Source organism: Notechis scutatus, chromosome 2, assembly GCF_049901735.1.
Source record: "Notechis scutatus isolate UNSWTSFEM ecotype Mainland chromosome 2, rNotScu1.2, whole genome shotgun sequence".
Taxonomy (NCBI): Eukaryota; Metazoa; Chordata; class Lepidosauria; order Squamata; family Elapidae; genus Notechis; species Notechis scutatus.
The window spans coordinates 149,181,484-149,196,051 of record NC_142010.1 but is presented as its reverse complement, the minus strand read 5'-3'; the positions used below and the strand labels follow the sequence as shown (position 1 = coordinate 149,196,051).

Genomic DNA, 14,568 nt, shown 5'->3' with positions numbered 1-14,568 from the left:
CATAGGATAAAACAGAACTATTTCCTAGTCCCTGGAATGCTGGTACCCTGTCATCTCATGTTCTAGGATATTTTTAGGTGGTTCTTAAAGAGGATTCTCACAAGGTTCCCTTATTAGGGAACCCAGAAGGAGCAAGAAATAAATGGAATTATGGAAAACTTGGAAATGAAGACCCACTGGTCTTAGGGTTTGAAAACATCAAGACAAAATACACAAAAGTCTTATAAGGCAATGCACAAATGAAAACAAAATTTAGCTTGTGAATCTTACTTATGGTCAGGCAGATAATACAGGAAGGTAGTGCCCAGTACGAGACAAATAGATATTCCAAAGAAGAAGGCAACACGCATATTCTGCACGTCAGCAACAGGATCATCACTGAAGCCATGAAAGTCTGGATTCTGAAATGTAAAAACACAAAATGGAGTTAGATTACAGTTGCCCAAAGTGTATTCAACATATCCCCTTTGATATTTTTCCTTAAAGTTCACCTTCATATATACCCTCATTCTAAACCTCGCCATCAAAAGAAAAATAGCACGGCTAATCCAACGCTAATAATGAAAATGGCATCTTGTTTTATTTTAGGGAAAAATAAAACCACCATTCTAATGCCAAAGCCATGGAGGTTTCATCTTTAAGTAAGGTTCTGTCTGCATTTGTCCATCCAACATACTATGCTCCTGAAGGATAACAGAAGTTGAGGGCCATTATCTCCCATTTCTAAAAATAGGAATTTCAAAAAGTTTTAAAAAATTTGAAATACACATGAGGGCAAGTTATGAAGGAATGGGAGACCCAGAAATTCATTTTATCAGTTATCACCTGTCTTCAAAATCTTTCTCTAACCTGCTTACTTCAACAAAGATGCAACTAAGGAGGTATGTGCGTGATGTTTATGGGTGCTACTTCACACCAATAACTTTGCAAACTGATTCCATTAAACGTCTGCCAAGGCACAAAAACGAAATGTTTTTTGGGGAAAAAAAACAGTTCTAAACTAGAAGGGCATGGATCTGACCTCTGGGCTCACCAGAGACCTCAGTTCCAGCATGCATCACTTTTTTTTTTACACGAAGTGTTCAACAAACTTGAAGCCATTTTGCTAAGACTAGAAGCCAGATGGGAAAAGGGGGAACAAAATGAATGTTGCCAAAAATCTTTCCCCAGCTGTGCAGAAAGGAGAAGGTGAAAATTACTAGAATACACTTAGTGGAGACAACTCTTAAGTAGGGAAGGGGAGTAAGGTATAAACTTTAAGCATTTTCTGGACTGCACAGGTGCGTTCATGTGTGCCTATGATAGATTCTCTTATATAAAAATGTGTTGTGTCCTGTTGGCCGCCAGCCCCCCACCCAGCAGCCGAATCAGAAGAGGAGGAGGAGGCAGATGGGAGCCAGGGTCAGCATCAGGAGCTCTGAGGGGGAAGAGAGAATGGAGCTGGCAGAGAGAGAGAGAGAGAGCAAGGGGTGGAGCCTGGGCCATCCGTCAGCCCTCAGATAGACAATCAACAGCCCCCAGATCTGGAGGTGGTTGATTAATAAGGGGAGGAACAGCTGCAGAGGTGGCCTTCAGCAGGTTCCGACCAGTTCTGGAGAACCGGTAGCGGAAATTTTGAGTAGTTTGGAAAACTGGAAAATGACCCTGACTGGCCCCGCCCCCATCTATTCTCTGCCTCCCGAGTCCCAGCTGATTGGCTGGGTCTTCTTTTGTTGCCCTGCACAGGAGAACGGAGCTGGAAAGCAGGTCAGTGGGGTGGGGAGGGAATGGGGATTTTGCAGTAACCTTCCCCTGCCATGCCCACCAAGCCACGCCCACAGAACCAGCAGTAAAAAAAAATTGAATCCCACCACTGAACAACTGGGTCCAGTGCCTGGCGCGTGGCTGCGCAGAAGGCTGAGAAGAAGAGAGCAGTGGAAAGCCGTGGGCCGATCGTGGGGAAGGAAGAGCCACCGCTGCTAGTGAGCCCCCACCCTAGCTCTGGGGATAAAAGGCAGCGGGCGGAGATGAGTAAGTGTGGCAGACAAGTATTCATCTTTCGGACAGACGGACTTGTTAGCCTGTGAGAGAAGAAATCTTTTGAGTTTCTAGCAAGCATTATCGGAGGGTTTGTCGTGTTCGGGGAGCTGGGTCAGAACAAAATGTCCCAGAAAAAGGCTATCGGTACACATGATGTTTTATGATACAATTGCTTCCATACTTCTTGTCCTCCTTATCTTCCTAGAATCGTGCACAGCCATTCTAAGTCTCGGGCTCTGTTGGTGTCCAGCTTGCCCTTCTCGCTACAAAGGAACCTGTTCTGCCTTGGCACCATGAACTTGAACAGAAGCACAGAGGATGCTTTTGGAGATGTGTATGGCCCCCCAGCTGTTGCTTCAGCAGCAAAAGAAGAAGAGCTTACATCTTTGCCCAGAGGCAGGCTGGTCACTAAAGAAACACACATATACCTATTGAATGAGGCGACACAATGTCCTATTCAAAAAGGTGTGAGGCTAGCCAGAGATGCTAATTACCATGGCTTGTCAACGGTGGAAATCAGCAGCCACTTCTGGGGTTTCTTTCTTTCTTTTTTTAAAGGCAGGTGCAAAAAAGCTCAAAGAAACACACCAACAGAGCAACCACAGGTATAAGGAAGCCAACTGCAGGGACACTATGGAAACAAATGCTCAGAGAAATTCTTTTCCCTTCAAATTGCAGGTACCAAGCAAAAAAATATTTACAGACCCCTCACATCCCGGACATAAACTATTTCAACTCCTTCGCTCAAAACAACGCTATAGAGCACTGCCCACCAGAACAACGAGACACAAGAACAGTTTCCCCCCCGAAAGCCATCATTCTGCTAAACAAATAAGTCCCTCAACCCTGTTCAACTATTACAAAGTCTGCACTACTATTACTGTTAATCTTCTCATCACTCCTTATCACCCATCCCCTCCCACTTGTGACTGTATGACTGTAACTTTGTCGCTTGTATCCTTACGATTTATATTCACTGTTTCCTAGTATGATTTGATTGCTTATTGTACCCTATGACTATCACTAAGTGTTGTACCTTATGATTCTTGACGAATTTATGTATTTATGTATTCTGAGAATATTTGCACCAAGACAAATTCCTTGTGTGTCCAACCACACTTGGCCAATAAAGAATTCTATTCTATTCTATTCTGTTCTAAAACAGGTCCATCCTAGACTAGGTAGGTAGTAACAATAACCTTCCTAGTGATTAGCACAATTTGAATTGTAAGTGGGAACAGAGGGGGAAGGGAAGCATATTCAACTCCTTGGAAGTCTATCGTACTGGCACAAAAGGGGCTACAGTTTGAAAAAGACTCTAGCATGCAGTCTAGATTATTAAAAGGTAAGCAAGATTTTAGAGTCAAAGCAATGTTATTAGTATTTCGGATTTTCTTTACTCATCCAAATACCCTTTCCCAGTGCAGTACTGTAACATGAGGCAATAAATAAAATATATGTGTTCATTTATAGAATATACATATTATTTGGGTGAATGTAGCATAATAACATAATCTACTCACTGCAAGAACAAATGGGCTAGTCAGAGCCTACATGATTCAGAGGAGATTTAAAGCGAGAAAGCATGAGACGAGGGCTTTGAACCAGAAGCAGTCTCTTTTTCTAATGGTAAACTGAAAGACGGTATACCTCCTAGTATTCAACCTTGCAGAAACCAGGACACCTTTAAGGTGGGAAGTCCACTCATTTCTCAAATGCAGGAGCAGGAACCTGTACCTGTAGTTTATTACTATCTGTTTTCGGCCGCTTCTATTTATGCATCGACACTTAGGGTTTTATTTTCTCTTCTTGCCACCACAAGTACCGAATGGGGAAATAAAAGGAATTTCAGAAGGCTAATAAAAAAACTGTAGAGCTGCAATCTCATTCAGCTGTTGCTTGGATACCCCCTTTGCCCAGTTCTAGGCGCCAGGGTTGTGAAGGACAAATCTAAGAGCTTGGGTGCTGGGAGGGGCAGAACAGCAGCCTTCAAATGAATAAAATTCTCTCTTGCAGCAGCCCTACCTGCCTTCCCTTGGACACATTCTTGTTCTCCCTGGCTTCCAGGGAAGCCAATGGGTATGCACAGAAGCCAAGGTTCATGGGTGTGATGAACTCACTCTCAGGAATTCTGTCCATGCATGGTGGGGATGAGATAACTAGCTGGTTAGAGAGCCAGTCTGGACTATGGAGTTAGGCTGTGCCACCACCCATTCTCTCCACCCCCACGCCTATGCCACACACAGACACACACACACACACACAGCAGGGGTTCCTTATTCCTTCCTTAACTAGTTGAGGCTGAGTCACACAGCAAGCCTCCAAGCAGAATCCTTCTGAGCTATATCTTCAGTAGATTTCCCCTCCTCCTTTCTTTTGGTAGCTGAGCTGGGACAATTCAATTTGGGGAGGGGAAGGGAGAGAAACCTGACATGGCAGTTTTATAAAAACTGCTTAGAACTGCTTGTTCCTGATCACTTAGTCAAAGTGCAGTCCCTAACCCTGAAACCTCTGCCCAACCCCAATTTTCATTTCAATAAACCAAAGGAAGGGCACTATAATCTTATGATACAAAAGTGCTTAAGATTGCTTTCTGCTCACTGTGCCCCACTTCCAACACAACACAAAGTTCTGTAATTTTCTTCAGTTTTCTTTTTTTCTGATACGACCCCAATGCTTTGTATCAAATCATGTTACCACCCTACCAGAAAGAAATACTGCAAAGGCAATGTTTTGTTTTGGGAAGACACAGTTACAAAAGTTTTTCCTCCCCGAAAATGCTTCACATATATAAGTCTATTTTTAGCTGAACCATAAACCGTATTGTTTTCTTCTCTTACCCTCAAACGTGGCAACGTACACGGCAAGGCCACGACCAACAGGAATTATTTCATTATTTCGGAAATTAAACCTAGGAGTTATACCCAGAAAACATGCTCTCAAATATCATAGGTACCCAGTCTGGTTACAGTGAACTTGTTCCTTCAGTGGTGAAGCAGCAAAATGTACATGCTCAGAAAGAGTCAGTGCCTTATCCGTTTGAAGTAGAAGCATAAGAAACGAGTATGGATCATTAAGTGATGCAAATGAAAGCAACTTGGCTAAACTGAATGGGGATAAGAAGGTTATTTCAATGAGATCCTTCCGGCCTTGACCCAATGCTTTTTTCCTCCGCTTTCTTATTTATCCCAACTTCATACATGCTGCTTTGCAGCATTCCCTCAGACAAGGCAGCAATTTCAGATTCTAGCAGTTTATTTAAAAAAAAAAAAGCATGGGCAGCTTTACCGTGTCTTAAATAATTGGGAGAGATTTTCCAAAGAGGAGGGGCAATTCCATGAATATGTATGCATACATGCATGCAGGCACACAGCACAGAGAAAATTAGCAGGTGCTTTGCATGCCCCAAGACTAGAGTAAGTAAGAGGATGGCAGAAAGAGGGATCTATAAACTTTTTTTTCCCCTGGCAGTGGCTTCTGCCATTTGTTTGTTTTAGGCTCCCAAGATAGGCTTCAACAACTCTGGTCTTTAAAGATCAGAGCCCTTCTCGCTCAATCACATACAGCTTTCGACCATGAGATACAACCTTCCATCTGGATAGTGCTATTGAAAATGGTAGAGAGACCATTTACTTCCAAATCCCCCATCATCTCTTAAGCCAGACCCCTCACGGTGATATGCTGAGCTAGGCAGAAGGCCGTTCATCAAGTATATAAGGAAGGCAAGGATTCATTAAATTGCTACAATGGCCTTTCTAGGTTTGGAAAGAAGGACAGGACAGGCTTGGCATGCTATTCCTGACATGGTAAAGCTGAAGCTATGTAGACCTGGCACAGACTACCCCAGAATGCACAATTATTCTAGGGGAAGTGATTCTCACAATTTAAACTGTTCATATAGGGTTGCTACAAGCAATCAGCAACAGAAAATATACGTTTGCCACAACCTTTGTGGGAAGGGCAAAACACAAACCCAAAGAATTAAAACAAAGCCCTAAACTATGGTTTGACTAGGCTTCAGCTTTTAATAGGTGCATTTAAAAAAAAATAGGTGGATTCATTATAAAGGTTGGTTCAATATTCATTTTCTAAAACTTTAAATCAGGGTTGTCAAACTCGATTGCATGGAGGGCCGCAACAGGGTTGTGTTTGACCTCGGAGGACCGGGTGGGCATGGCCATCTCAACATCATTTGTGTCGGGGGCACCTGTGGTGGCCCAGGCGGGCCTGGGGGGGGGGAATCCTCCTGCAGCCCTCTGCCAGCGAAAATGGAACTTGGGTGCCTGGGCTCCGTTTTCACTGACAGTGGTGGCCCCGTGGGTCAGATCTAAGCACCCCATGGGCTGGATCTGGCCCCGGGTCTTGAGTTTGACATCACTGCTGTATACAGTCCATAACTGTCTTAATTCCATAACAATGACATGGCAGCATTCTTTTGTGCTGCTCTGCCCCCTCCAATCGTGAATAAGAAAGAGTTAGCTTCACACCTCCCCCTGGCAACAGCTTGAGCCTTCTTTAAAGGAAATCAACATTACATATTTGTTAGGACACCCACATTCAGACATTAACTTGTGTTTGTGTGGAAAAAGTAGTTACATTTTAAAAGACTCTTTGGTATCACCAGACTCCCAATGCTCTTTGACCCCATCCTTATCCTAAGATGCCACCTCCAGAGACATAACCATCATCCGTCTCAAATCATTAGGGTTTCTTCTGCATCAATTCTGGTGTCACAAAAATCCTGAGATATTATTTTTTTTGGGGGAATAAAATTACAGAATTTTGCTCCCCTCCTCGCAAGCCCAGCTTTGTGCCATGCATTAACTTGGCAGATTCATAAGTGGAGGTGTCTGTCATGACCAGCTGTCAGTAAAATCTTATTATTTCTTTATTGGCAAGTCTGCTGTGATACCTGACCTTCCTCACCTACATCATGCTCAGAGCAAACATGTTCCTCCATCCAACACAAAACACCACGTTTGGCGCTTGAAGTCCAAGCGAGGCCAGCAGCTCAGTACCTCCTCTGATATATTTTTGAAGATACGTTGTTCTTGGAACCAATCCTCCAGGAAGAAAAGCAAGAAATCTTTACAGTTATTGTAGTAGAAAGAAAAATGACGCAGCTTTCTTAACAAAGTGATATAACAAGCCCCAGCCCTAGAAATGTCTCAAACAGATTTTACTCAAATCCTATTCATTCCTTTTTGGATGATACGTGCGAATGTATTAATAAAACTCTGACTTTTTTGGGAGGTTGACTGTTACTGTGGCGGTATTCAAAGGCTGAAGCCGCCCAATATTCACAACTTCCTTTTATAAATAACATGCCCTTCAGCTCTAAAACTTCAGGCTCCAGTTGTTTTAATAGAGAGACAGCATGGTGCTAAACTCATGGCGGCAAGGGAATGATGGGAAATATACAGTGGTATTTTAGAGTATAATAAGGCTTCTAATGAGTAGTCAGCATGATTTTACAACAGGTGCCTGCTTGGGTATGTTTTTTTTTTTTTCCTTCCTAAGGCTACTATTCAGGTTCTAATAGCTGTCTCACATCCTCTGTCTGCATCTCTTCTCGTCCGGCCATATTGCAAGTCTTTTTAGATGGGATAAGGCAGATGGGTGAGATTAACAGACATAGCCAACAGCCTTGTGAATGATTCTTAATGCAGCTTTGGCAGTCTTTGAAAGATAGTTTTAATCATATTAAAAATGGAAGAAATCAAGCATTGTATAATAAAATAGAAAAAAACCCAAGGTGATTATTCACTGCATTTAATACAAAGTAATTAGTCTGCCGAATGAATCTCAACGGCATTGTTCAATAATGCTGGAGATTTCTTCCAATTCATACTCATTTTTTTTGTTGGCCCTTTTCCAAGGAGTAGCTGCCAGTAGACTAAGCTCCCAGGGTGCCACAAACTTCAACCTAAGGTTCCACAAAAAGACAGAAGAAAACCTACCTCCCCATCCATCTACACAATACAGTATTGCATTTGTGCATAGTATTAGGGCAGGATTGTTTAACTATAGCTTATTGCACAAACCAGTTTCCTACATCATGCTATGCCCCCCCACCCCCGAACAAATCACATTATGGCTTAGTGATATGCTGTTAAGAGTTTATTGCAGAAATCAAATCCAGAAAGCACACACATATGTCTGATTCAGCAGGATTCATTAATTTCTTTATATACATGATAACATATGAGTAAAATGTACAACACAAATAGTAGATTCTTCCAATGTGGTGGTAGTTACAAACAAAACACAAGCCGCAGCTTCAGAGCTCAGAGCAGATAGTTTCAGTTCTCAGCACAGCACTCAGGCTACTTCCAGTTTCAGTTTCCAATTCAGCTCCCATTGCCAGATCTGTTGCCATGCTATTCATTGGCTGACCTTGTTACCATGTCTCTGCCACTTCATGAATATTCTGACATATGTATCAATTGTACCCAAAGAAAGAGAAAACATTCACCATACTCATCTACTCTGCATACTGTCCACCCTGGAATAATTCAGTGGAATTTTGGTCTTAGTGTAACAGATGAAGCCCCCACTCACGATTTTTTTGAATTGAGAAGTGCTAATATGAAATGGAAAAGAAAATGCCCCCAAAAGGCATATTGCCTACAATCAAATATATTTAGTATATTTTAAATCCTCACATATTTCAGAAAACTATTGTTGTTTCAATAATACAAAAAGGTTCAATAAAATTGAAACTATTGTATTGAAGCAGCTGCTTTACTAAATGTCACATTCCTCTTTCTCTTAATTCCTGGGATATCACATGTAATTCTTCCTTTTTTCAGGCAATCTCTTCTGATACCAGACATCAGGAGAGGTTTATTTATTTATGAGGTGGGGGAGACGTAATTTGGAGTGACAAGTCAGAGTTGCCATGTTGATACAGACTGAGCAATGACCTCTTGCACTTCATGTCTGTCTCCCTTCCATTAACATTTCTGGTTGCCAGACCTAATTGTGCATTGTACTTGTTGTCAAATACTCTGCGGGAAACGACACAATACTTTTACAGGGGCCTCTGTGAAGCAGACAGACATCTCTTGTATACTTCCATGACCTCCACCTCTTCAGGCAATCTTTGTACAGCAATTATTCAGTCAGTCTATCTTGGAAATGGATGCATTTTGTGACATCAGTGGTCAAAATTTAAAACCACCATACCTCATATTTTTTATTTAGAGTGTAACAGTCAATAGAGAGAGGAGGACGAGGGTATCTCAAGTATGAAGCTGTTTATCGTGGCCAAATAAATTCCCGCAATAGGAAAAACTCCAATTATGTGGACAGACTTGCAACAAAATGCCATATGCATTGTGCATATTCAGTGCTTTGAACAGATATGGGTGGAGCAGTGTAACAGAATCAAAAGATGTGAAAATCAGGCAAGGAGTAGATGAATATGGCTGAAGAGTAGATCTCAAGGGAGAAAGTAGCTGTCATTCCTGATCACTCCCTAAACACTCAAAAGTGCCAGAAGACAAGTTTTCAATGTCCTTTCTGAAAGGTAGTAACTCGCATAAAAGCAAGGAAAACATGGCTTCTTAGAACTCAAAAGTGGCACGCGAAATTGCACATACCTCACTGCTCATTTGCAAATCTGTCCACAAACCATCATTTTACTGGACAATAATTGCACCTGCATGCAGCAACAGTCAAGTTAGTGATGCTTCTGTGGGCTCAATCCATGTTTCCCACTGTGGCCCTGCAAAGCCAGGCTATTATTAAATTTGCAAAGTAAGCGTGAGCCCTTTTTACCCTGCAGACAGAAGTTTGAATGGGAGGAACTGTTTCTATTTAGTCCTCTTTTGTGACATACTGTTATTCTCAAGAAGGTTAAAACACCCAGCAATAGCATCCTGCTGTATTTGAACCAACCAAACCTGGTGTATCCTGACTCCTTTGAGTTCCCCTATTCAGTAGAATTTAAATATATACTTTCAATTTTCTCAGAGTAGAATCAGTCCATTCTTTCTTTTTTCCCTTTGGTAACAAAGGGCAGATAACCTTGCTCTCTTTTTCTACTCATGAAATATGCCTTAATTTAAAAAGTACAAATATACCTATTTGTACTTTTAAACCTGTACCTCCCCCTTTCTTTATTCACCAATTAATTTATTTAATGGAGATGGAAGAGTCTCCTGGGACTGCTTTTCCTCTCCCCAAAAGGCAATCTGAAGTACGACATGACCAAAATAGAGAAGAGGAAGGTGGAAGCAAGCAGGTCCTTTTCCTTTTTTTTTAAAGAAGAAAGCCAATTTCAGCCATTGGAGAAGGCAGGAGGAAGAGACAGCCTACAATTTGGCTTCCTGCTGCAGGACAGCAGGACTATGATCTGTTCTTTCATGGGCAATCAGCCCAGCATTCCAAGCTAGGAAGTCAATATATTTCTTCTAGACCACAAAGCCATTGTACCCACGCTGCAGCACCATAACGGGTACTATCCTATTCTCCCCATTCTTCACATTCTCAGGTGCAATTGTATTTTTATGAATGCTCAAACTTATGACAATCTTGCAGTGATTCACCAAAAGAACAGGTGGCACAGTAAAGTCATAAAAATTCCTTCTTTCATACATCACCAGCAAAAGCTGAATTAGTATGCATCAACGAGTAAAAAGCAAAAGCTGCAAGTTTAGACCTATATTAACAACCCACTCTTGTTTAGTGAAATGGGGCAATTTAATACTAAGATTGAGAATTGTGAAAAATGTGGAGCTGGATGATTTTGTTCTTCAGGACACCATGTGTTTTTCTCCTTTGTTTTATGTTTTTATATTGTTTTTTATGTATAAGCTGTCCATGGACAGCCTTATCATTCACACTGTGTGTGTGTGTGTGTGTGTGTGTGTGTGTGTGTGTGTGTGTGTTTCATTTCTCTCAGCCTCTGTTAGCCTTAAGGAAAAGAGAAGAACTAGTACAAAGTGTAAAGAGTAAGGAAGATTACTTTGAAGGAGATATTCAGAAACAATTGCCAAAACGTATTTTTAAAGAACGAAATAATATCTGGAAATGGATCAGGTAAATGCCTTTCTAATTCAGAAGGGGGGAGGAAGTACAATACAATCAGACTTGCAAGATTCTGATATTATAGATAAAATGCAGTTTTAGCCTTTCCGAGGATTTTCTGCTCTGGTCTGCTAATGGAGCTGACATAGGACTTCACTTGATAATGTATACCAACTGACCATAAACTTTCACTTACGGTAGATTCTGATACAGCAATTCAGAAAATAACCTGATGCGCCTCAGACCTATTCAAAAGTTGCCCAGTTCAACTCAGGGTCTGAATCCAAAGTTCAAACAAAACCTTCATGCCACAGATTATAATCATCCAGTTGATAACTATGAAACAATATATAATTTCAGTTTTTCTATTTGTAACCAATGTCTAAGTACCCAAGACTACCATCATGCTGATTCCAAAAAAACCCTAGTAACATTACTATACTTGACAGGCAGACCTCACACTACTGAATATTGGAAATACAACACATTATTTTACTCCCACAGAGCACTGCGTATAGGAAGACCTGGTAAAAGAATAGGCTGTGATTAATAGTTTATTTATTTTATTTATTGATTACATTTGTACACCGCCCATCTCCCTGACAAGGTGACTCTGGGCAGCTTACAAGTTATAAAAGACGCAAAAAATAATTAAAATGTCAAAACATTAAAAATACACATTAAGATATTATTAAAAACTGGACTAAAACTGAAACTAAGAGAGCTAAGGGACAGACGGGGTAGGGATGATATCTTCTTACCCCTTCAGTCACCTCCAGTGTTGAGCACCTCCCTTGGGGCCCCAGGCCAGCCAGCAAAGCCACGTTTTGATACCTTTTGTGAAGGCCAAGAGGGAGGGGGCAGTCCTCACCTCCAGTGGTAAAGTGTTCCACATGGATGGAGCCACAGCAGAAAAGGCCTTGCTGGCTTCAATTCCTTAGCAGATGGGATCCGTAGCGGATTTGTCTCATTGGGGAAAGATGGCTCCTCAGATAGAGTGATTACTTAAAAAAACTATCCCTGCCTCCATTCCCACAGTGGGCTTTTCCTCATATATTTTTTTTTCCTTAGGGAGAAATATATCCATTTTCAAAGTCACACTGACTTGCTTCACACATTGCCTTAAACCCATGATGTTTAATTAATTAGTTGAATAATCCACCATAGACGGAGATCTTACATTGTGCTAAGCTACCTGCTACAATTTACAAGGCACCGCTGCAAGATTTTAATAACAGGGTAAATCAAACTAAGCTATGTTGTGGTTGTGTGAAATGCCTGTATGTCCTTTGAATTACTCATATATTATCAGAAGAGTCCAATTCAAAGAAGCAAAAACTTTGTTTAATTGAAACACCTTTTGAATCTTTCTAAATTAAGACTGATTCAGCACTGGTTTTGGACAAAGCTGAAACAGACCATATGATTAACAATGAAGAGCAGATTCTATTTTATATTGTATGTAATACAATGAAATCACTACAGGGTCCAGTTAAGGCCAAACACCCTAATCCAGGGATCCCCAACCTTTTCGCCGCTGCCCGGTTCCGACATCAGCTGGGCGCGCGCCCGGTCTGGCAAGCCAACTGGGCGCCGCCATCTTTTATGACGAAACAGCGCTTCCGTGAGTCACCGGGAGCGCTGTCGCCAAAAGATGGCGGCAGCGCTTGGTGAGCTTTTTCGGTAGAAATGGCTTTCTACCCGAAAAGCTCATCGAAGCGCTGGCGCCGCCATCTTTTATGACGAAACAGCGCTTCGTGAGCTTTCCAAAAAAGATGGCGGCGCCCAGCAACCAGCGGCCCGGTAAGGCTTGTTCCACGCCCGGCACCGTCCGCGGACCGGCGGTTGGGGACCCCTGCCCTAATCTATCTTTGAGAGAGATGAGTGGCACTAAGGCTATCCCTTTGCTTTGGTCAGGACAGCCTACCATTTACTCCTCCACTCTCCAGCCTTCCTCAGCTATCATTTCAAGAATAATGAGATAACTTGTCATAATTTTAAAAACTACTACCAGTTTTTCTCCTTGCTCTTTTTCCCCCTTTTTTGGCATGAGGATAGAGATTCTGCTATGTTTCACTTTTTGTAGAGTGTCTAGAACATTTTGGCTGCCTCTATAAATATCCATAATTATACGTTCACAAACTACCAGTCTAAAAAATTCCCAGTCAATCAATTATTTCTATTTTAAATTGATTGAAAGCCTTAATAATGTGGCATACTTTTGATTTATTTTAGTTCCTTGATGGCCTTGGGAAGCAGCTTCTGTTTTATGTCTTGACTGTAACACGAAAAATGTCCAGGTTATTGAAAGGAGCACTGCTGCGACTATTTAGTTGTGAAGCTTATCTGTGTTTCTTTAGCTGAACTCAGGGTGGATATGTTGAAGGCTTATAAAGTAAAGACACAGGTTAAAAAAGTTACCCTTACAACGGCTTAATCAGCAGATCAACTCATTGTCATAAATCTTAGTCACATACTTGTATCAATATATTTTATAACTGGGTTCTGCAGAACAATAAATAATCTTGTTTTCCAATCTGTTTAAAAATTACAGTTTGAAAACATGCAAACTTGTATGCTTTACAGTTCTCACAACACACTGAGGAAACACATATTTTTGCATGGTAAAAGCCCTACCTTTATGGGTTGACTTTGTAAAGTGTTTAGAAACTGTACCTCGTGGAGAATGTCTCATCCAAAGTGTACTGGCACATACAATTTGCCTATCCATGTAAACACAAAGATATTATATTACTAATATCAAGCAATTTGGGGTATCTTTGAGTCAATATTGACTCCCAGCAACCTGCCTGGACTAATCCCTACAGATTTTTGGGTAAGATTTTGGAAGTGGTTTGCCCTTGCCTCCTTCCTAGGGCTGAAAGAAAGTATCCGGCCCAAGGTCACCAGGCTGGCATTGTGCTTAAGATGGGACTAGAACTCATAGTCTCTTATCCCAAAGGTGCTTTTTCAAGAGCCAACTGGACTTTGTTGTTTTTCTTTTGAAGATGTTTCATTTCTCATCCAAGAAGCTAAATGTCTTCAAAGAAAAACAAAAGAAATCCAATTGCCTCTTGAAAAAGCACCTTTGGCTAGATGACTGAGAATCTCCATAGTTCTACTTTGATACCCTTACCACTAGACCAAATGAGTGACTCAATGGTACTTAAAGCATGGCCTTCTTCAGCGTGATCTTTCTTTCTGGCTTAGGTCTTTGGGGGGAAAATCCTATCATAACACCTTTGGCAGTACAACTACTACATGTATAGTATCAGTGGATCTGCAATGATAACTGACTGGGAAATTCCTTTTCCCAATAAGCTTACTTATCCTCCCATTGGCATTTTATTACCTGGTTGAAAAATATTCTGCTTTATTTTACTCTTGGGTCCTCCTCTATACAATCTCAAGTTATATTGCTTGTCATTTAAGTCCTTCTTGATTTATTTTATTAATTTTATTGTTGCTCATGTCCTATTAGTTTACGTTCTGCTGTTTGATTATACTATTATGGTT

General features: G+C 41.3%; 1 protein-coding gene across 1 annotated transcript in view; it reads right to left on the bottom strand.

Moving 5' to 3' along the window:
• NDUFB11 (NADH:ubiquinone oxidoreductase subunit B11) overlaps window positions 1–14,568 on the bottom strand; it is a 56,899-nt gene that overhangs the window by 13,455 nt on the left and 28,876 nt on the right. The window contains exon 2 of the mRNA XM_026684131.2: window positions 271–401. Within this exon, the coding sequence (XP_026539916.1) occupies window positions 271–401 (131 nt within the window). The remainder of the gene's footprint in view (window positions 1–270; window positions 402–14,568) is intronic.